Raw genomic sequence first — 21,439 nt, forward strand, 5'->3', positions numbered from 1 at the left:
TCGGAGCTATAGCGGGGGAAAATATGCCAATCACATTTTGTCGCCGGTGACAGTCAAAAGGGGTCAAAAAATGACCGAAAAGTGTTTTTTTCTGTTTTTTATGCTAATTTAGCTGTAATTGTATTTCTTCTTGTTTTCTTGCGATGGAATCAGAAACTAATTACTGGGTAAATAGTGTCACTCTCAACCTTTATGTAACCGATGTAAAGAAAGTTTGACGTAAAATATGTCCGAAAAAGAGCCAAACATTAAATTCCTTTGGACTGGTCTTTTTTAAAAATGCTAACTTAACACTTTCACACTGTCGGCTTTATTGTCCATTTACTTAACAGAACAATCTTCGCAAGTTCAACTTTTATCTTTTTTAAAAGTAGGATTTTACCAATTGTAATGATGAGCCACTGTAAAAATTATTAATGATTCCCGCAACTCCCTGTCTAGAACCGAAGCTGACTTTAACGTCACTCAAATAGACGATTATGTGGTTATCATTTTTTTTTTTAAATATCAACAGGTGTGTTTTTGGTCTTCTAAGTGAGTGATGTCAAAGTCAGCTTCAAATTATCTGTTATTAGGTAGTTTACTACTACAACGACTACAACTCATGCGGGATAATGCTGGATATGTATAAAATTTCATTCTCACCTTAGATCGACAAAAGTATATATTTCAAAGCTATCTGCTATTACTAAGATAATTGTCGTATTTCAGTTGTCCGGTGCACAATAGTTATTTATTAACCAAGCGAAGAAAATAATAAATTTCACCAAGAGTGACGCGAGGACCGCAATTCGCTCAAGGTGGAATTTCCTATTTTCTCCTCGAGGTGTACACAATGCTTTTCAGCCTTGCGTTTTGTTATAATCCGCATTTTTGTCGACTTTGAAGAAAACAAAATAACGTGTTCTGGCATTCAGGCATTGTAGGTGAGAAAATGAACATTTTCTCACCCATTATGGCGTAATTTTAGGAGAGAAAATAATTATTTTATCACCTAAAATGGCGCCTCTCAGAATACCAACAAAACACCATTTTCACAAATGAATGTACATACCGGGTTCGGGTATGGCCGATTCTTTAAAATCTGTCGATTTATCTTTAACGCACTCATTATTTTTGTCAAAATAATATGAAAATGGGTGCGTTTAAAATCGTTATGTCTTCCGAGGTGACATTTGACAACTGATTTTGGGTGGTTTATATTCATTGATTTTCACAACGCTTCAAAGTTGACAAAATAAAGATTTTCGCGTCGTTTGCATTAAAAATATTGTAACAACACTAAATGTGAGGTACAAAAAAATGGTTTCTAAAAGTTTCGTTAACATATAAAAAATCGTTTGGCTTACATTATAGAGTTCAGCTAGGCTACTATAACAAAATGTTTAAGTTAATTAATTTCAAATCACAACAAGTAAACAGGCAAATATCACAGGTAAGGCACTCTCGTTAATTCACGTGATAGAACGGGGTTATCGCTCCATATTTATCACTTTCAGACATTAATTTAAGTTTGAGTCTAGCCTTAAACGTTTCAACATTCCGCAACTGCAATATCTCTTCATCATCATTATATTCATCAATTGATAACACAAGCGCAGGATGCACAGGGTTCGCAGAAGTTCGTCTAGAGCCATGTGGGTTGAATGAGTGTATGTGTCTCCTTATCCTTGTATTGTAGTCATGCAGAGATGCGTTTTCAACGAACGTAAAGTTGTGCTTCGTCATTGATCTTTTCATTTTCGAAATATTAGTCACCCGTTCCACAGTTGCTAGTATCTCAATAGCAAGTATGTTGTTACTGTAGATGAACGTCGTCTATGTTAGTCGTGACAGTCGGTACCTAGCTTTAACACATGAATTTTGGAGTTCCTTTAACTTCTTCTTTGTCATAAGGAAATCAAAGAAATGATAACAGATGGCGCTGTCTATCCGGTGAGTTGGCAGCAACGCCATCTGTTATCATTTCTCTGAAGGAAATAGGTTCGTTTCTGCACTGATACGACGCTTCAAAATACAATTGGTTTATATTAGTGTAACTATACAAAAAACCGAATCAGAAAATTTCGATGACCCTCGCTATGTAAATAACTATATTTCCCGAATAATATGCAGACGGTTCTGACAGCAGTACGGGCAAAAGTGTCATCATCAACGCATCAACTGAAAAATTACAACTGAAAGTCCGGTAAAGGTTTTACATATTAAATTGCGTTCCGAATTATATTTTAGTGATATTTGAGCAATTCGTACTCAAATGGCGGAGGAGATATTGTTGACCAATGTGGCTCCTAAGGTCGAGGAAGTACCAGCCAGTCTAGCCTCAACAGTATATCTGAAGAGTTCAATTAAATTTTCAACGTTACTCCAAAAATCACTCATCATCGGACATCTTTATATTTTCGATTTGGAAATAAGATCTCGTGGCGCATTGGTTGACGTGGAAATTAAACCACGTAATAGTGTACCACGCTATACAGTGAAATTGAATGCAAATTGCGCAGATAAAGAGCCAAAGATCTACGATTTCAACGAAAAGATTATCATTCTAACTGGCATTCCGTGTAAGCAGACAATGTTTCAAGGTCAAATCTTAAAACCCGTGTCTGCGATAAATTTTGAGCTAAGATTCGCTATCGAATTCTCGCCGAACTACTTAACTGAAAGGTCATTCATTGCTGATATTAAAAAGCATTTCTCTACGTCTGTACGCCTCATCTCATCGAATGGTGTTGTCGAAACAAACAAAGAGCTTCTTACCATCAGATCGCCTGTGTTCAAGGCCATGTTCGACAATGACACAATGGAAGCTGAAGCATTGCAAGTGAGCATGAAAACATTCAACAAGGAAACACTTGAGGCATTCGATAATTTCTTGGTCACGGACTCTATTGAGAATGTTGAAAAAACCGCTCTGGATCTGTTCATTTTGGGGGATCAATATGACATTCCACTTTTGAAAACTAAAGCTGGAGCTGCGATTCTTAACAATCTCTCGGAACAGAATTTCGAACAGGTCATTTCGTGGATTTTGAAATTGCAACCGGAATTGACCAAGGAAGCTGTTAAGAATTATTATGTGGAAGGTAAGAAGATGGAAGTTTCGAAAGGCAGCGACATTTGAGACTCACTTTTCGAATGAAGAACATTTTCGGAAAGATTTCTTCTTCGTATGTATGTAAATAGCAAAGTGAATATAAAAAAGAAATTAATGTGGATTCGGCCAGTCATTATTATGTTAGTACAAAAAGAACAGAAAAATTGAAATTTACAAACAAAAAGCCCCTTCTGGGTGCATAACATGTCAAATTTAATCATGAATTCAATAAAATTAATTCTTCAAAAATGATTTTGATTTTATACAGTTGAAGACAACCAAATTATTGTCTATAAGCTTTCTTCAGCTGTTTTACCAGCCGGTCCAAGTAACAAGCACACTGTGGTTATTATATGTAATAGTTGCACACACTTGTAAAACCGTATAGCCACTGGAGAAGACCAGCTGGTAAGAAATGTGGAGCAAATTTAGCTGACTTGAACTGTCAGTCGAAAAAAAATACAAAAATATAAATTATTGTTTCAAAAACAAAATTGTAACAATCCCGGATCGGACAACTACATAATTTGCTGAAGAATGCTCAAGTTTGTACCGAAATAGAATTATTTTCTGTTCAAAAGAACCGATACAGCAGGAACGGGAATTTATTTTTTGAATGTAATACCATTGATTGTATGATGAATTTACTTCTACAGTAAGGGCTCGATTAGTATGATTTTGACTTCGTCAAAATAATAATTCTCTGGAATTAGGTTGACTACAGCAACCGTCAGTGAAATTCAGGTCCGAACTGACAGTTCGAGATTACAAATATATTTTGACTGTTGCTTTCGAGATCTCCCGATCTCCTATCAGATAGCATCCGACCCCGGCGAAATTCAAACAGGAATTTGCTTTCAGCTGTTTTTTATCTGGTCCACTCATACAAACAAAACTAAAACTGGGCGTACGTCTTACCACACGAGTGAGTCCAACTATCTAATCCGTATAAGGACGTAAAACTAATTTTGTTTGTATAAGTGAACCAGCTGAGAGAGTTACGAGACAAATCATGCCCGCACGTTAGTAAGCGGGCGTGACGCAAGTCCACTACCAAAAATGTTTTTAAAAAAATTTTTGGGGACGGCGGAGCATATTTACAGCAACTTTTTTACTTATCCCCCTTAGCTCCAATGGCCCCCAAAGTAAGATATCTGGAATCTAGTAATCCATACGAGTTCAACGAGCTATCACACGTTACTGCAGCTTCAAGATTGGCCGAGATATTGAACTTCGAAATATTGATTTTTGTATGAAAATAAGCAAAATTTCGTTTTTTCAGATAACTGAAATCGCCTACGTTAGTTAATTAGTTACTTAGTTAGTTCCTATGGAAAAGTGGATCCAGCAACTCCCAAACGTTTCTATAGATTTTCCTGAAATTTTGGTTATAGGCATAATGGCCCAAAAATAAGAATGGAATTTTCAAAAGTTGGAAAAAACCAATATCTCCATACAAATGTCATATAAAAGCCAATTTGTATGTGTGTGTGTGAGTTGTAAATTTTGTTACATGATATGGATGGTAATGTGGTGAATGGTGTGTGTTGTTTTGGGATGTATTTCTTGTAGGGAATTGTTGGGATCATTAAGTATTAACTTCCACTAGGTTGGTTCCTAAAATTTGGGATGAGAGATGATTCCTCTGGTACTTCCTAACTTCCATCGGATTTTTTGATCGATTTGGGTTATTTTCGACGTGAGCGAGGTGTTCCAAGGTTGGTTCCTAAATTTTGGGATGACAGATGATTCCTCTGGCACTTCCTTTCCTAACTTCCATGGGATTTTTTGATGGATTTGCGTTATTTTCGATATAAGTGAGGTGTTCCAAGATTGATTTCTAGATTTTGGAATTCAGACTGATTTCTCTAGAATTTTTTAATTTCGATAAGGTTTTTTGATGTCGTCGAAACGACATACTTACAAAAGTGGTGATATCAGTCAAAAAACCCTTAAAGTGTAAATGTGACGCAAGTCCTTTATCTTACCTACAAAATAACTGATATCGCTGAGGGTGACGCATATGTTGAGGAACATATTATTAGGAAAATGGTTAAAAAATGCACTGAAAGAATTTAAACGGAAGAAAACCGAATCATCTGCCACTTGTGACGCAAATTTATTTTTGTAAAATTTTCTTTCACAAATTTTTTGGATCAATTTTTGTTGATGAAACTTTTGCGTACGGCGCACAATGCGTCACCCTCAGCGATATCAGTTATTTTGTAGGTAAGATAAAAGACTTGCGTCACATTTACCCTTTAAGGGTTTTTTGACATGATAGACTTCTAGTATAGCTCTGGAACTAAGTCATCGAATAGTTTCACGTGCATGAAACTCTGGAAGCCTCTCGGGAAGACAGTCTCGTACTGATTTGATATTATAGATAAGATTTTGTAGTCTTAGTATATAAGCTTTTTAACGAGTATAATGATACGTGGGCACTAGGCTGCCGTCTAGTCACTTCTGAACAAAATTATTGAAAATTCGCCGCTTCTCAAACATATTTTTCCCGGATTGCGATTTATTCAGCGTGTAACTTATACAGTATTTACATTCAAACGTTTAAAGAAAGATAAAAATTGCAATTCATTAACGTCAGTTTTACCAGTTACGTCCTTGACCTACAATCCGACACATTGACTTGGTTTGCTATTTGAATCTTTCCTCCATTGGCACTTCGGTCTGATAAATTGTTACCAACTGACCACGAAATTGACTTTCTGCGCGTAGCAATTGCTTGCATGGATAGTATCGGCTGTACTTATTCAAATATGCTGCGCATATTCGCATTGATTCAAATGACACCGTATCGCAAACAGGCATATTTGGTACATGTCTTCCCTCTCCGATTTCTGACTCCAGTCGATAATCGTATTGACACGCCATGCACTGACAACGAAATGTCGTCAGTATTTCTTGGCGTTCTGCTCGTGTTCTGCGTCTGAAGTCAACGCTGGAAACAAACAATGAAAGATTTGGATTTGAATGTCTTGCGGAATTTTGCCCGAGGGAGGGAATGAGTTACTTGTAATTATCAAACAGCTGCTCTCCGGCTTCGATTGGTTTCAACACAGTGTAAACGAATTTATTGCCAACCGATGTTATAAACAAATTGGGCGCACAAGAATGATTCAGCAAATCACGCAATGGATGAACTCCTGACGCGTATTGGAAAAATTCCTTTTTATTGTAGGTTGCATAACGGCTATGGATGATTGGAATCCTTTTCAGGTGGTGTTGAATTAGTAGTTTGATTGTGAAGGCTGCCTTTTCATCAGAGAACGTATCTTTAAGTTCTGTCAATTCCAACAAAGGTTGGGCAATTAATGATGCCACTATGTAGATGCTGAGCCCAGCATCTTTGACACAATTTTCGGCCATAAAATATACGGGTGCATAATACGACGACTTTTTCGTATAATCGCAATCGAATATCGTCAAATCCTGACCACTTATTTCTTCAACATGAGTAGTCAGCGATTCAGCCGATTCGAAACTGGTAATCGCACGAATGACTGTTCTGAGAGTGACGGAGGTGTATGTGCAAAGTAACTGTGCCATTAAGTCAACAACCGGACATTCAAGTTTATGGAATTGTTCATAAGCTTCGTCGCGACACGTATCGCAGAACATAGACCTTACACAATGTCTGCATGGCATCAAGTTGAAATTGTTCTCCTTTAGACATTTCTCGCACCGCTCATATTTGTATTTGTGATCCAACGTTGAGCAGAATGCTTCTTCAACAGCGACTACATCACCAACTTTTAGATGCACTGTTGTCCTGATGTGTCGTCCATATTGTTCGTTTCTGTCCACTTTCAAACAATTTGCAATGAACGGAATCTGAACATTCGCTGGAAAATTGAGCTTCGGAGTATGAACGGGCATTGGTTTCTTTCTCGCCAGACCATTTCGTCTTACACATTCGGCCTCCCTATTGTTCAATTCGTCCATGTTTCGAGCTGAAACAGTTTGTCTGGCAAGGTGTATGTTTTCGATACAAATGTCGTATAAGCCGAGTTCAAAGTAAACCGCTGAACGGCTCGCGAAGCCAAGTCCAAGCTCTTCCGATCCATTTTCAGCATAACAAAGGGCTTTGTTGTATTGCTTCAGTGCTTTTGTATATCCATCGTTAGTACGTTTGTTGAATCGAACATTACCCAAATTACGATAGTTCCTACTTGTCTCGTTGTTCTTGGCTATGCGAGGTTCAAGTTTTGGTCTCCGAAAGCCGCCCTTGTGTTCTAGCTCGTCAATGATGCGAAATTTCTCCAGCGGATCTTCTGACTTTTCGAAGCGCTCGATAATTTCGTTGAACTGGCCGTTTCTATTATTTGCTGGAACTTCTTTTAAAACTCTTTGGATCATTTTGCAAAATGAACGTTTCTCGCGGATACACACAAAACAAAACAAAAAACACACTTTGTCGGATGGAAATATAAAATTTTAATGAAGTATCGCAGTTTCGCGCGAACGGAACGTTTTCTTGTACTGCCACCTAGCGAATGCATTTCGTCGATTTCGTCCATTTCGTCACTTGAAGTGCTCTACAGAGCTTTCAGCGAATTAATTATTTGAATAAAGAGCGCTAACTGCCAAATTGCATTTTACTATTCCAAAGTGGCTCATACTCCAACTCCACTAATAAGTTAACATTTTAGAAACGGCTAACCATTATGCTATCGACAGGAACGTCAACGATGTCTTATGGTCCCTTTCTCTGACATAGTGGATTGTTGAAACAAATGAAGTAAAAGATTTTTAATCGAGGCGATATTTTGAAAAAAACAAATTTTGTGTTAAAATATGGAGACCTTGAAGGGCGGCGTTTATTTGATAATTTAATTATAGCACATTCTTCAGTATGAAACCAAACATCTGCTCAAATTCTTTTATTGATGTCAATGGCTTCCTTCATTGCGGCAACGACTTGAGCTTCAGTAGAGAAATAATATTTGTACTTCGGTTGGCTGGCATTAATTATATCGCCAAGAACATTGCCAAACTTATCGAAAAATATGATCCTGTGGAGAATAGTTCATCATTGACTTCGCTTCACCATCGATTGTAACTTGACTGAAAAATTACCTCGGATAGTAGTTACCACCATCAGGTCGAACCGCTTCAGCTTTGGCATCTTCTCTATCACCATTATTTACCATGATGAAATTGTGGCTCAGAGTTATCACTTCATTACTTCCAGTTAATTTTGGTCGAAGTCTTATACATGCTGGACAAGTTGACTTATGGGTAATGAGCATAATGGGCAATGATCGAGATTTTGCTTGTTGATAAGCAGTTTCCAAGTTCTTGGCAAAACTGAATGCAGTACGTAGGTCATCAGAAGCAGCATCACTGGGTTTAACCTTCATGAAAACAAGTACGATCAATATTGATGGTCGATCATTGACTCAGGTCACCATTTGTTATCGACAGCAAAGACAAAATTAACGGATCACTTAAGGCCAAATTTGTAAGGTAATTTGCTGCAGCTGTTTTTCAGCTGGTAAATTCATACAAACTCTCGGCCTTACACGTGTTTATATTAGTTAAATGGTCATACCTCCGCGAGATAGTGGTCTACGTATGAGACAGTTTTAGGATGTATGAGTGGACTATATGGCAACAAAATGAAGTAATAGATTCAATGATTATGTAACGCATTATGATTACTGTTTGTGAACGATTGAATGAAAAAAAATATAAAAAAATTCACCTGGAAAACGGCCAGTATCAGAAGCACAATTATTTCCGTCAATCTTTTCATCTTTTCAAACAAAAGCTAAAAACTTTCCTATACTATACGCTTTCAGACACTTACTTCAAATGAAATTTTTTCAGACTTCACTTTAAGATTTGAGTGGAAATTTCCCTATAAATAGTTTTTCGATCTGAGCGTCGTAATTGCTCAAGTGTTTTTTTGATAAAAAATATTTGCTCTTATTTGCATATATATGCGTTGGTGGATCGATTTAATATTTTTGATAGATTGGATCATGTGATAGTGAAAATCAAAAGTGATGCAAGTTCTAGAGAAGACCTACAAGACCTACAGTCTTTAGAGTGATTCTTTTGAAAAGCCGCCTACCAAAATCGGACCCATTTCGCCTGGGATTGATATATACATGGTTTGAAAGGTCTTTGCCAGTAGACCTCAAAACAGGCCTCACACGGTCTCTAGACACACCTGGTTGCTGGTTGAACATCTCCGAAGTTGGTAAAATGGTGATTTTTATCAGAATTTTTTGGCCGTTATAAACAATCGTCCCGGGCGAGAGTGGGCTCGTTGGAAAGCTGAGTTCAAGTAGTTTTGGGTCATGCCTAGTTTAATTTAATTCATTGATATATGTTTGCAGAAATCTGCAAGAAAAATTTTCTAAATCTGTGTGAACTTTAGACAGGTTTGGGCTGGTACTGATGACGCTTAATGGGAACCTAACATGCTAGTCGTAACATACATTGTCTAAGCTTTCCATTGATATCCCATTTCCAAAATGACCCGAAACTACTTGAACTCAGGTTTCCAACGAGCCCACTCTCGCCCGGGACGATCGTTTATGACGGCCAAAAAATTCGGATAAAAATCACCATTTTACCAACTTCGGAGATGTTCAACCAGCAACCAGGTGTGGCTAGAGACCGTGTGAGGCCTGTTTTGAGGTCTACTGGCAAAGACCTTTCAAACCATGTATATATCAATACCAGGCGAAATGGGTTCGATTTTGGTAGGCGGCTTTTCAAAAGAATCCCTCTTATGATGATGAGACTTCGACGCGTTTTCCATTAGTTTTTCTTGGAGCACCTTTTAAATTTTCATTATAGCTTCAAATAAAAAGTGAAACCACAGCACTGCTCCTAGCAGGAACACTGAATTGACAAGAGTGAATTTGGTGGCTTTAGTGATAAGAGCTGCCTAAGATTGTTTGTATTGTATGTTTTAACTCATAAAACGAAACAAGACTGTGATTTTATCAGCCTCCGAATATTTTCTATATTCATGCTAGAAGCAGTGCTGTATTTTCTAGTTTGGATGATGTTGCGGTTTGTAATTGATTACACAAGAAATTCGTTAAACAAATGAAATCCTAGATTTTATTTTCTGAATTTTGGCTAGGTAAGCGATCGCAACAAGAATGAAAAACCTAGATTTAGGGATGGGAGGCGTTCAAAATTATCGATAATATCAATCGAAAGAAATTATCGATAATCGATTAATCATATCGTTATCGATAATTTAATAATTATCGATAATTATCAAAATATCGAAATTCGATAATTATCAAAATGTCGATATTTTGATATTTATCAGAAAATTCATGATAATATACCGATATATCGGAATATATCGATAAATATCGGATTTTCGGACCGAAATATCGATATATCGAATTATCGATATCTTGATAATTATCAAAATATCAATAATTATCGATTATCGATATTTTTTTGATAATTTTCGATAAAAAAAGTCTATTATTATCGATTATCGATAATTGACAATTATCGATAATCATTATCATTATCGCCCATGCCTACCTAGATTTTCATTTGTTGTTTCTACCTCCAGAAGAAGAACTGTAATATAGTCACTTTTACTTTTCATCATATCATTATCGACAATTATGTAGCCTTGATTGCTTAGAAGTCATCTGTCCGTTCTGTTTGCAGCCTCCAATTTTTTCAATATTCTCGAATTTTTTTTTAATGATCAAGTGCAATGTAGGGCTTTTAACAAATTTTCTCCATGCAACGCCCGAAGGCCGTTTTTCGAACCAGTCCGACCCTGAATTTTCCGAAGATTTTCTTTTGTGAGGATTTTCTAGTTTACCGACCCTTGGAAATTTCATACAATTTCCAATAATAGTCACTGAGACTCAGTTCAGTAGAGTTCGAAAGTTCACTGATCTTTTTCTGAAAACTCTGCAAAATGTATAGCCAAATTGACAATTGCTTTTCTTTGCTTTGAACAAAGGACGGAACAGATTGGAAGACAATTCACCTGCCACAGTGCAACTTCTTAAAGATAAAATTAAAACGAGTTATTGTTACTGTTATGTGACGAGTTAAATTTTTTTTTATTTTATCAAATATGTCTTACGGTCCTATTGAAAATACAAAAGTAAATTAACGATAAAATTGACGATTCCACGATTCCTAAGTCTATTTGTTATTCAGTAGATTATTTACATTTTGTAATTGATTTCGCACAACCCCTTTACGATTATTCGATGCACTTGCCATTCAAGTGCAAAACAAAAATTGTTATGCAAACGTAGTCCCACACACAAAACCCGCAAAGACAAATAAAATTGGTCGTTACTCTATATTACCTTTTCGTTTATCATAAACCATCAGTCTGTTATTTTCTTACTAAACAAAAAGAAAATAGCACCTCTTACAAATCGCCACCGTTACCGGGCTTTCGGCGAACGTATCTAGCAAAGTAATCCGGTCGCCAACACTTGCACGATCCAGGTATCAAGAACCAGTCGTAGTACAAACGTACTTGGAAACAACCGATTTCATCGTTGCCATCACAATGCGGTAATTTTGTATTGGTCTCAGCGTTTGTTCCGTCAGTCGCAGAAACTCCTGCTCGTTTCTGTAAGTATTGCTGATACGCTTGGAAGTCTTGCACTGGTGGAGCTGTTGTGCTGGTTGTTGTTGTTGTCGTGTACTCATCTGAGTTCGGGTAAAAGATTTCAGCTACTAGCATGCTGACCCAACGCGGAGACGATAGACATCCACCATCCAGGTAGTGACAGCGTGCTTGAAGGCAACGAGTTACTTCGACTGTTTGGGTAAAGTATCCTTCGTATGGAATTTGTACGACATAACGCCACGATCCTTGATAGTTTTTCGCGAATACTGGTGTTGCATATTCAACTTTTGCTGGGCATGGTGTAGGTGGTCCTTCGTATCTAAATATAGTTACGTTAGTCATTTGAAAAGGTCGATCATCTTTTATCAATTATTTTACCTCGGAAGTGGACCGATTTCTTCTCGACGTTCAGCGATTGGTGCTTGTGGACTGGGTGAATCACCTTGAATAGCTCGATACAAAGTGCAGAACCTACAATTATTTTAGAAATTCATTTCACCTAGTCTAACAGTTGTCTCAAGTCTCTCTTACATTCCACCGCCATCACAGAATTTTCTGGGCTCTCTCGGCTCTTCAGGGACAGCTCGTGCCTTACGTGTTTCTGAAATTTCTCGACCCATTCGTTTTTCGAGTCTTTGAGAAAGATTTTTGTTAACTTCCATAAAACATGCGCCATATGTTCAATGCAACTCACCCATTGTTTTCTAAGACATCGACACTCTCGTCATCAGGAATTTGAGTGACTTTCGGCAGCGTATCGTCAGCCTTCAATACTGGCAGTGTTTTCGATAAAAATTTCAGCGTTTGATTGCGGATGAGCTCACTAGGAAATAGAATTTATGACTCGGTGCTCTAAGCTTGCTATTTTTAGAGTTAGGATTCGTAAGGTTAGGAAATGTTTTCCGAATAAAATCCGTTAGGATATGGTTCGCTTAAAATTGAACCTCGCAACTGAGAAAATAGGACCAGCCTTAAACCGGAAATATAGTTCAGGTTTGTTAGATAACACTTAAACAAGGTGTAACACATCGCCCAAAAGCCTAAATTCAAGGACTTTAAATCCACAATATTTTTAAACTTACAAAGGATACGGTTCTCCCATCACATTCTGTCTCATCGGATTGCGCGGAATTTGCCCCTTATTCAAATCTCCGCAAATATTATGCACAGATACGTAAGACTTCTTACTGGCCAAGTCTTTGCATTCCAAGTTAACATGGGTATATGGTGGGGGTCGAACTTTAGGTGGTACAGCTGACGGTGATTCGACGAAAGCATAATAACTACATATGAATTTGTGTATAAATTAATGACACCGTCAAAATATAATTTATGATCGTTCAGTTACCCTTCTGGTGGTTCTTCTGAATCCGTTGTCTCTTCTCCGTGAACGAAATAAATGACCAAAGTCAGCTAATAAAATGTTAAAAAAAAAATCTGTTGAAAAGAATGAATTCATTTTCATCAATGAGTGCGACCTACATTCACAGAAGCACAAGCACGCTATTTAAATTCATAACATGAGGGGGAAAAACCACTAGGAAAAAATGTTTTTAAAATATATTTCAGGTCCACAGTTATTCTCAAGAATTTCAATAAATATGAGAAAAATATTAAATTATTTGGCTGAGACAATGCCAATGATTCACTTAGATATCGAAATTGTAACAACAATCATTTCTTCCTCTTAAGATTTCACAATCTTATTGGTTCCGAGTCAGTTTAAATAATTCTTGAAAAAATTTCAAACATTCCATTAGTCTGTCCCATTAATTCCGCTAGTGGTTTTCCCCCCGTAATACCTTTGTTTATTACCTATCTGCTCTGCATGTACCATCACACACAATCAATATAACCTCATTCATGATAAATGTGTACTCCAAAGCATCAGTTAACAACGGTCTGACACATTTATTCAAATTTGTCTACAGATTTACGGTTACAAAATCAAGAAATGATATCATTCATTATATTATTAACTATTATATGCCATTGGTGCGTATGGTAATTTAGAATTAATTTTTCTAAACATTCGTATGTAAATATTATGATTATTATTGGGTCATTGACTCGCAAAAAGAACGTTCTTTTTTAGGAACGAACTGTTAATTAAATCTGCTGTCGAACTTAATGATAAACCAAATTTACTTTAAAATACAGTTCGATTGGGGAGTGGTAATTTACCTTGGCAACCGCACCTGAAAGGATGTCACTACAACAACAACATCTTCGCATCGGGTTGTTTTCTATTTGCCATACTAATTGTGAGTAAAACTCTGATATTGGCCGTGAAGTTAAAAGTTGTGGTGATGCAAGAACAGCAAGTAAAAGTTCAAAAACTCTAACTTAAACCGTTACATTTTTGCATCATGATAAACGAAATATTTTTACAATTACCAGCAATTAACGCATTCGTTCTAATTAAAACGAGATCGAAAAATATTTTTTATTGATTTCATAACGGCTCACAAGACCTTAACCTGTCACGAACAGTCATTACATCTGTTATTAATATACACGCCAAAAATAAGCGATGTTCTCTTGTTAAAGTGTACTTATCATAGCAATGTAGGTAATGTTTAAAGTAATGAAGTAGAAGATTTCGTATCACATTGTCGATCTAATTAAGCACTAGACTGAATAATTACACTGATGATTTGTTTGCTGTCTGCGAAAATCAGAGAAGTTATAACAGATGATACTATGCCGGCAGCAGCGCCATCTGTGAACATTTATCTGGCGAAAGTGTAATATAAAATTCTGTGCAGATGAAGGGACCAAATCGAAAGTGAAGGACACAAAGTATTGCATAGAGGCGTTTTGCGAGACATCTTCGTACAACATTTGTATTTGATATCCGTCTTTAAATTTTACATATATGTGTGTCGTCCTAGGTGATATTTTGATGTGTAGTATTCTCTCTGTAGGTCGATATGTAGGCTTAGTATAATGAAAAATCAGCGACATGAACAACTTTGTTTGGACATATGATGATTTGATAAGTGAACAATTGAATTGAATTTTAACCAGCGTTTCATAAAATCAGCAATCTGTTCTTAGCAAAGCAGATAACAAATAATCTGACAGTGTAAATGACTTTAAAATGTACCGTATGTAACGTCTAACGGGAGTAGCATTTGGTCGTATCAAAATTATGTTTAGAAATAACTTAATCTTCCCTTTCGAGCCAGAAGAACGAGTGGGAGAACCAATATGGATATTTCCAAATATAATTTTCATGTGAAAAACAACAAAAGTACTGACCACAATCACAAATTGTTATTATAATGACAAGGCACCAACCAAGACATTCTGAACTTATTGTAGTTGCAGAAGGTCCTAACCAAATTATGTTACTAAATCACAGACATGTACAAGGAAAACTAGGACGACGAGTTGGTCTAAAAAGACATACTCAATTTTGGACGATAGTGAGTCGTTCTAACTCTTTCTCCAGATTCACTGACTGGCTCTGTTCAAATAAGCAGCAAAATTTGAAGGAACATTTGACTTAGCGAAACCAGTTGCACAGTTCCAGAAATTCAGAATTAAATTAGTGGAAAAACGTGCCCTCTAATTGAAGTTCTCTGAGGGATACCGAATCGAAAGATATTTTGCGAAATTTGTGAAGGTCTATGACATCATCCACATATAAAATGCACGGAATCCAGTCAAATGATCTTGTCGCTGTCGTTTCCTCATTAAGAAAGATTGACTATTGCCATGTAACAGTAAGGTATGTGGCTATGTAGACATTGAACTTTGTTTGGTTTTTGCAGAAATTTCTGAAAAACCAATTGATTCAGGTAAAAAAACTAAAAAAATTTCGCTAAAACTCTAACTGTTCATTCGAAAATCACTCAAAACTTCTGTTGATTTGAAAGAAACATTCAAGCAATCAAATAAGTGTCGTCACTCATCGGAATTTGTAACGTTATAAATCTACAAACGTAAGGCAAAAAACAAAAATTTCTTCTTACCAACAAAATATTACATCTCATCTTGTCCCAAATTTGCCTTTAAAAACTCATATAATCCAAAGTCTTTGTTAAAAAGAAAACAATTTTCGATTAAATCACTGGATTTAACTGTATCATATCACGAACGTGTATACAGAAAATATTACAAAGTGTTACACATTGAACTTGTTAACCACAGTGGAAATTATAATTATTTCATGTGAAAGACTCCATTCGATGTACGTAGTATTTTAACGGCGACTGCACTCTTCACCGAAGTTCAAACTAAACTGAAAAACTTGTTCGGTTCTTTATTTCACTAAGACGTTGCACACCTCACACCACAGTGAAAGAACGTTGAGGTGTAGTTTGAAAAGAATTTTCATTGAAGAGGAAGTTTGTCATAAAAAGTTATGGTATGCGTTTGGTGTGTATAGAACGTATATTGATGCTTATATAAGATGGTAGAAGACCATTTATATGCTCGTTACCGTACCATCTTCGTTCCAGACATGTAAGTCGATGGAATTTTCGATGGCGGCCGGTGCCTACCAATGAGAATTAGCGGAGATCAAAACAGTAGCGTTAAGACGGCATCTTACGGAGCTTATGCAAGTCTTTCATTTTGGTTACAAAACCACCCATTTTTCATTTAAAAAAATTTGCGACAAAATTGCAACAAGATCGCGCATTTGTATCATTTTTAACGGACATTTACGCAATACTAACATCATTTTATAGCTTGCACACAAAGTCAAAAAACCGCTAATAAAGAGCTTAAACGAGTAACTGATTAGATGAGTTAAAAAATTCAATAAAAACAATCCCAAGCGGTCGCTCGTATCACTAAATCCTACAAATTTGGCACTTGTCAATTCAGTGTTCATGCTAGGAGCAGTGCTGTGGTTGTAGACATCTTTTTTCAAAGACTTCGTTCTGTAACTTACACTCTTATTAAAATAGCATTTGTGCTCCTAACATTTATAAACTAACGTTACTTAAGGTAGTACCTTAAGGTGAAAAAGACGTGCAGCAGGTAAAAATATTGACCACTTAAAGTGCTTCGTTGCTTCGTTTTGTTCGAGTTCAAAAGCTTTAGAATATTGAATTTACAAAGCAGCAGAACAAAGAGTAATAAGTGTAAAATGGCAAGCGTATCGCGATAAAATCGATGTGGTGTAACTGATTTTCGTATACATTTTACAATTCTATAGTTGTAAAACAAAGCTGTGTACACATAACAACTAAGGATGTAAGTGACAAGGCGTGTTTCCATGTAATTATTAACCTTGGCTCGCCTTTTAACGAAGAACTTCACAATTATGTTAATAATTACTAAATTTGTTACAAAATAGTACTCTGTTTGACAGCTGTCGACTACGATGTCTTTTCTACAAAATCTATTACTTTATTAGCTTTAACATCCATTTTTTACGCGGATATTCGTTTATTTTTGCTGCTGCTTTCGATAACAGATCATTGTTCTTAAAGATCCGAAGGGAACTTTGTTGTAAAAAACCCTTCAATCACTGTAACATTAACCTCTTTGTAAAAAAAATCATTGACTTGAATTCAGGTTTTCATTCGACTCTGGCATCGTCGTTCATTAAAATAAAAATCTAATCCTACAAAGACTTCGACCTTTCACAACCTTGACCCACTTTACGTTATTCTGATTTTAATTCTATTTCCAGTTAAAGACATACCTATCCGCTGCGTAGATGGTAGATATATACCGCACCATTAAGGTAAAGCCATCCAATTAATTTGTTGAACTAAAGAATTTTCTTTGATTTGTTTGAATTTGAAATGAATTCATAATGCGGGCTATAACCGTCATCATATTCCATGTTATAAAACAGAGAAGAACACAGAAAATGATTTGATTTTACAGGTTAACCACCTATATGTGAATGTTGCGTCATTTAAGTATTTATTATTAACGGTAAACACACGACCGAAGACATTATTAAATGTGCGAAGACTTGAAAAATATCATGTTTTGTATACATTTATTAAACTCTTTCAAATGGAATAAGTTTAGTGCGATTAAATGCTCAGCAATGTTTACCTTATATAATTTGTATTTGGTTTTCTACGAATCGAATTTTTAACAATTTAGAAACGGCAAGCATGTCACGTCACAATGACCAAATTTGTTTTTTCTTTTGTTTGAAGATATCGCCAAGTGTTTGATAAAAAAATCTGCTACTTCATTTGTTTAAACATACATTTCGCTTAATAACAGCATATCATTTATTTGTGTCATCGTCGTCGATAACAGATGACCCGATTCAATCGTTGAATAACGAATATCGAGGGGATTGAGCATTATGTTGTCCCATATTAATACAAGAAATACAGACCATCGAAACATCAAATTGATGTTCAATTTACCTATGGTAACAAAACTTTGCCTGTCGTCTGTTATCGACAGCGACGACAAAAATTACCGATATAGTTTAAAGTCGCTAAGTTACTCTTGATAAAGTAAAGGACTTTAGTCCCAGCACTCAACTGAACTTGCGATACCTTTTCTTCAGCGAGTAAAACAACGTTTGACCAAAATTGTCACCCTGACTAAAGGCATTACAGTCCTTCCGTACGGTTATGGCTACAAACTTCCTCTTATTCGTCCAAATAAAAATGACCAGTACAGTACGCAATCAACTATAGGTGTACTTAGTACTATAATATTTACAAGTCCTGTGTTTGTTACGAGCACATCACGAGAGAGAAGAGTGCAGAAGATAGTACGTTACAACACAGTGCCGTTAAATAATGTATGATACAAAGACATTTTCCTTTCAATATAGAATGAATTCACTGGATTTTAAGAACCACCAATGAGTGCACAGAGGTACATACTACAGACGGCTGTGAATTTTTACTTAGTTTTATTTTTACGAGAAATTGGTATAATTATTATCGCAAACATAACTAACCATTCGGTTTAACGTTTTTTAAATTCACTCGTATGCAACGTTATTCAAACGATGTGTGGGCGACAATCAAACTCTTATTATTATTATTTATTTACTTATAAATAAATACTTAAAAGTTAAACGACACTTCTTCTAATGAGGTTCTTTTGCGACGTGGCGGCAATGGTGATATTATTAAATGTACGAATGTCGAAGCGATGTAATATATATTACACACTTGTCACGAAGAGGGAAGAAGTCGAGGCTTGCCGAGACTGATAGTGACAAGTTTCTACTCTATTTTTATCACATAAGCGAAAACGAGACAACAACATAGACCTGAAGTGTAATATTTGAATTATTCTTCTAGTTAAGTAATTTTGACATCCGAACACCGCGCGTATGTGATAAATGATTTTACGTGTTCATTTACATTGCCTAATCACGTAAAGCATTGTACTTACGAGGTTCCAAGTTGTTATTTGACAAGTGGGGAATACAGCCCTCCCCTTTGGGTCGGGCTGTAACACCCCACTTATCAAATACACAACTTGGAACCTCGGAAGTAATATACTATTACACTCGCCTCACCATGAAAACACTGAATATCACGCGCCAAAAGTTATCGGAAACCACACGTTTTTAGTTCTCTCTCAGCAGACCTTGCAAACAGGTCTAGGGATGTGAGCAATGTTTTACTTAATAGTGGAATTTCCTGTGGTTATTCGCCAAAGAGAGAAATTTGACTTTAAATGAAAACGAAGGCGGAGCTTACTCTTCGTATTATAATGAACATCGAACGATCGACTCGTTCGGCTTTGTAGCGCGTATTTTCGGTTTCGGTTTATGGCAGAAATTTACCACGCTCGTTCTACACACTACTTTTTGCGCGCTAATATGGTTGTAAAGGCTCCCATCAACTACATGCATGCATTAAGAGTTTAAAAACCCATTGGCGACACAGTATTCGACAAAATGTTTTAGGCATTTGAGAATTTCCACTCAATCGTAAACTGGCAAGCAATAGTAATGGATATAATCAAACATATTTAAGGTATTGTACAAAATGAAACGCAAATCCGAAGAAAATAGAGTAAAAAAGTTACTTTCTTGATCAATTTAATAACATTTTTAGTAGGACCAATTATTGGTGGCTCAGCTCTAATAGCATGGTCTATGCAGTTCGGATAATAGCAAATGAGGTGTCGTTGTAAAGGTAAGACGCGAGGCTATCAAGTGGTGAATGTGGCATCAAAATATATTGACTTTCACATGTCAAAAACTTTCAGTAGGGTTGACAATATTTTCAAATTGACTTTTCTCAAAAAAGTACCGTTAACTTTTTTTGTTAATTATTGATATAAATTCCTCGATGGTCCTAAATAATTATCCATAAAAAAATTTCGTATGCAACAACTTTTTTATTTAGACTTTTTTCAAGCTCACCGTGTAGTAGCACATCTCTGTCATAAAATAGTGTTATGAAAAAAACTGTTTGAGAAGCTACGCTGTCCTAATTTCAATTTGATGTAACAGTATTTTATCGTCTACGCGCTTTGTTTTCCCCTCAAAATTATTCACCTAGGATGTGAATTAGTTATTTTCCTAACTAGTGTTGAAATATCGCTTGTTTCCCACGTCGTTTAGGAAAGACGTTGTGCCTAACTTATGCTAAAAGGCTTTTTTAGCGAATGAGAGGTTTCCAGCTCGAGCCGAAGGCGATGTGCGTTAGGAAAATAACTATTATGACATTTATGACGCAGGCTTTAAAGCACTTTAATGCCACAGAGTCATCCAAAGTTTCCAAATTTTGCATATTATGATGCTGATGGGTGGCATAAACGAAAATTATTCTTCTGTGATGTGTCAAACATGTCATTCGCCATTCCCCTATTTTGTTGCCTCGTTTTCGCTCACACGATAATATATCTTACATAACTGGGGATAAAAAAATGAAAAGTAGAGTTTTCGTGTGAATTTTGTTAATCCGAGGCGAAACCGAGGTCAATAAGCACACAAAAATGAGACTTTTCATTTTTATCCCGAGTTATATAATGTATAACATGCTGAGGTCGTCGAAAGAAGTGCTTGTAACATGAAATGTACGGTTTTCGACGCATGTAGCAGTAAAAATAAATGATGATGAGACACCTACGAAGATCAGGCACCCAAATTTGAACGGTTTACTGAATATTTTCTCCACATAATTTTTTAGTAAGCAGGCTTGGGTACCACTGTTTTCGTGATCACAGCTGTTTCAACCCCTTTCAGAACCGAGATCATAAACTTGGTCACATAGTTTCACTTTTTTGGTATCTGCTTTCTCGAAACTTGGTCGTTTTTTATGATGTCTTGAAAAGAGTTATAAGAAACCCGACAATCCGATTTCACATTACAACAGAGCGTATACCGTCTATTTCGCAAGATGAATGAATGTTTGGTTGGAATAGGTCCTATTTTCGCGAATTCGTTTTTTTTTAAATCTCTTGAAAATTATTACAGTTGGAGGCAGTGAAATTTCAGCATGAATTTGCTTCAGCTGTTTTTCAACCGATCCGCTCAATCAATCAAATCTGTTGAAACTGCTATACGCACACGCCTCTTTGAATTTTCACGAATTTAAGAAATAAATTTCTTGAAATGCTTCAAACTGCTCGAAATTCTTTTAATTCGCGAAATTTTTTGAAATTAACGAAAATTCTTTTAAATTTTAGAAATTCTTAAAAATTAGTCACTGGGAAAATTATCGGTTCTTGTAATTATGCCACTGTAAAACAAAAAGAAAATGAAGTATTATGACGCTACAGACAACCATTTTCTTATTTTTATTATTTGCTTCTCTCTTAGATTC

The 21,439-nt window shown here is 36.1% G+C and overlaps 4 protein-coding genes across 4 annotated transcripts; 1 reads left to right on the forward strand and 3 right to left on the reverse strand.

Moving 5' to 3' along the window:
* Window positions 1–2,257: 2,257 nt before the first annotated feature.
* Window positions 2,258–3,164, forward strand: LOC119079684. Its single transcript, XM_037187742.1, has 2 exons — window positions 2,258–2,569; window positions 2,615–3,164. Exons 1-2 carry the CDS (start codon window positions 2,258–2,260, stop codon window positions 3,122–3,124), a joined length of 822 nt encoding a protein of 273 aa, XP_037043637.1. The 3' UTR covers window positions 3,125–3,164.
* A 2,433-nt stretch (window positions 3,165–5,597) lies between these two features.
* LOC119079324 (SET and MYND domain-containing protein 4-like) lies at window positions 5,598–7,600 on the reverse strand. Its single transcript, XM_037187120.1, has 2 exons — window positions 6,126–7,600; window positions 5,598–6,053 (listed from the first exon to the last, which is right to left on the reverse strand). The coding sequence occupies exons 1-2, from the start codon at window positions 7,469–7,471 to the stop codon at window positions 5,750–5,752; spliced, it is 1,650 nt and encodes a 549-aa protein (XP_037043015.1). The 5' UTR covers window positions 7,472–7,600; the 3' UTR covers window positions 5,598–5,749.
* A 341-nt stretch (window positions 7,601–7,941) lies between these two features.
* LOC119079325 (thioredoxin domain-containing protein 12-like) lies at window positions 7,942–8,976 on the reverse strand. The gene is made up of 3 exons (XM_037187121.1): window positions 8,820–8,976; window positions 8,192–8,469; window positions 7,942–8,127 (listed from the first exon to the last, which is right to left on the reverse strand). Exons 1-3 carry the CDS (start codon window positions 8,868–8,870, stop codon window positions 7,986–7,988), a joined length of 471 nt encoding a protein of 156 aa, XP_037043016.1. The 5' UTR covers window positions 8,871–8,976; the 3' UTR covers window positions 7,942–7,985.
* Window positions 8,977–11,151: 2,175 nt separating this feature from the next.
* Window positions 11,152–16,025, reverse strand: LOC119079326. Its single transcript, XM_037187122.1, has 7 exons — window positions 15,686–16,025; window positions 13,054–13,118; window positions 12,788–12,988; window positions 12,400–12,528; window positions 12,237–12,338; window positions 12,084–12,176; window positions 11,152–12,024 (listed from the first exon to the last, which is right to left on the reverse strand). Exons 1-7 carry the CDS (start codon window positions 15,704–15,706, stop codon window positions 11,499–11,501), a joined length of 1,137 nt encoding a protein of 378 aa, XP_037043017.1. The 5' UTR covers window positions 15,707–16,025; the 3' UTR covers window positions 11,152–11,498.
* Window positions 16,026–21,439: the final 5,414 nt, after the last annotated feature.

This window comes from Bradysia coprophila, unplaced genomic scaffold (assembly GCF_014529535.1).
Source record: "Bradysia coprophila strain Holo2 unplaced genomic scaffold, BU_Bcop_v1 contig_324, whole genome shotgun sequence".
In the NCBI taxonomy this organism is placed as follows: Eukaryota; Metazoa; Arthropoda; class Insecta; order Diptera; family Sciaridae; genus Bradysia; species Bradysia coprophila.

Bases quoted from the DNA above. Each gene is read 5' to 3' on its own strand.
- LOC119079684 (XM_037187742.1), top strand. From the start codon at position 2,258: ATGGCGGAGGAGATATTGTTGACCAATGTGGCTCCTAAGGTCGAGGAA. The intron at 2,570-2,614 runs CAGACAATGTTT...GTGTCTGCGATA, and splicing joins TAACTGGCATTCCGTGTAAG to AATTTTGAGCTAAGATTCGC.
- LOC119079324 (XM_037187120.1), bottom strand. From the start codon at position 7,471: ATGATCCAAAGAGTTTTAAAAGAAGTTCCAGCAAATAATAGAAACGGC. The intron at 6,054-6,125 runs GTAACTCATTCC...GTTTGTTTCCAG, and splicing joins CAGCTGTTTGATAATTACAA to CGTTGACTTCAGACGCAGAA.
- LOC119079325 (XM_037187121.1), bottom strand. From the start codon at position 8,870: ATGAAAAGATTGACGGAAATAATTGTGCTTCTGATACTGGCCGTTTTC. The intron at 8,470-8,819 runs GTGAATTTTTTT...GTTTTCATGAAG, and splicing joins TGATACTGGCCGTTTTCCAG to GTTAAACCCAGTGATGCTGC. The intron at 8,128-8,191 runs GTAATTTTTCAG...TATTCTCCACAG, and splicing joins GGTGGTAACTACTATCCGAG to GATCATATTTTTCGATAAGT.
- LOC119079326 (XM_037187122.1), bottom strand. From the start codon at position 15,706: ATGAGATGTAATATTTTGTTG. The intron at 13,119-15,685 runs GTAAGAAGAAAT...ACATTTTATTAG, and splicing joins TGAGATGTAATATTTTGTTG to CTGACTTTGGTCATTTATTT. The intron at 12,339-12,399 runs GTGAGTTGCATT...TCTTTCTCAAAG, and splicing joins GATGTCTTAGAAAACAATGG to ACTCGAAAAACGAATGGGTC.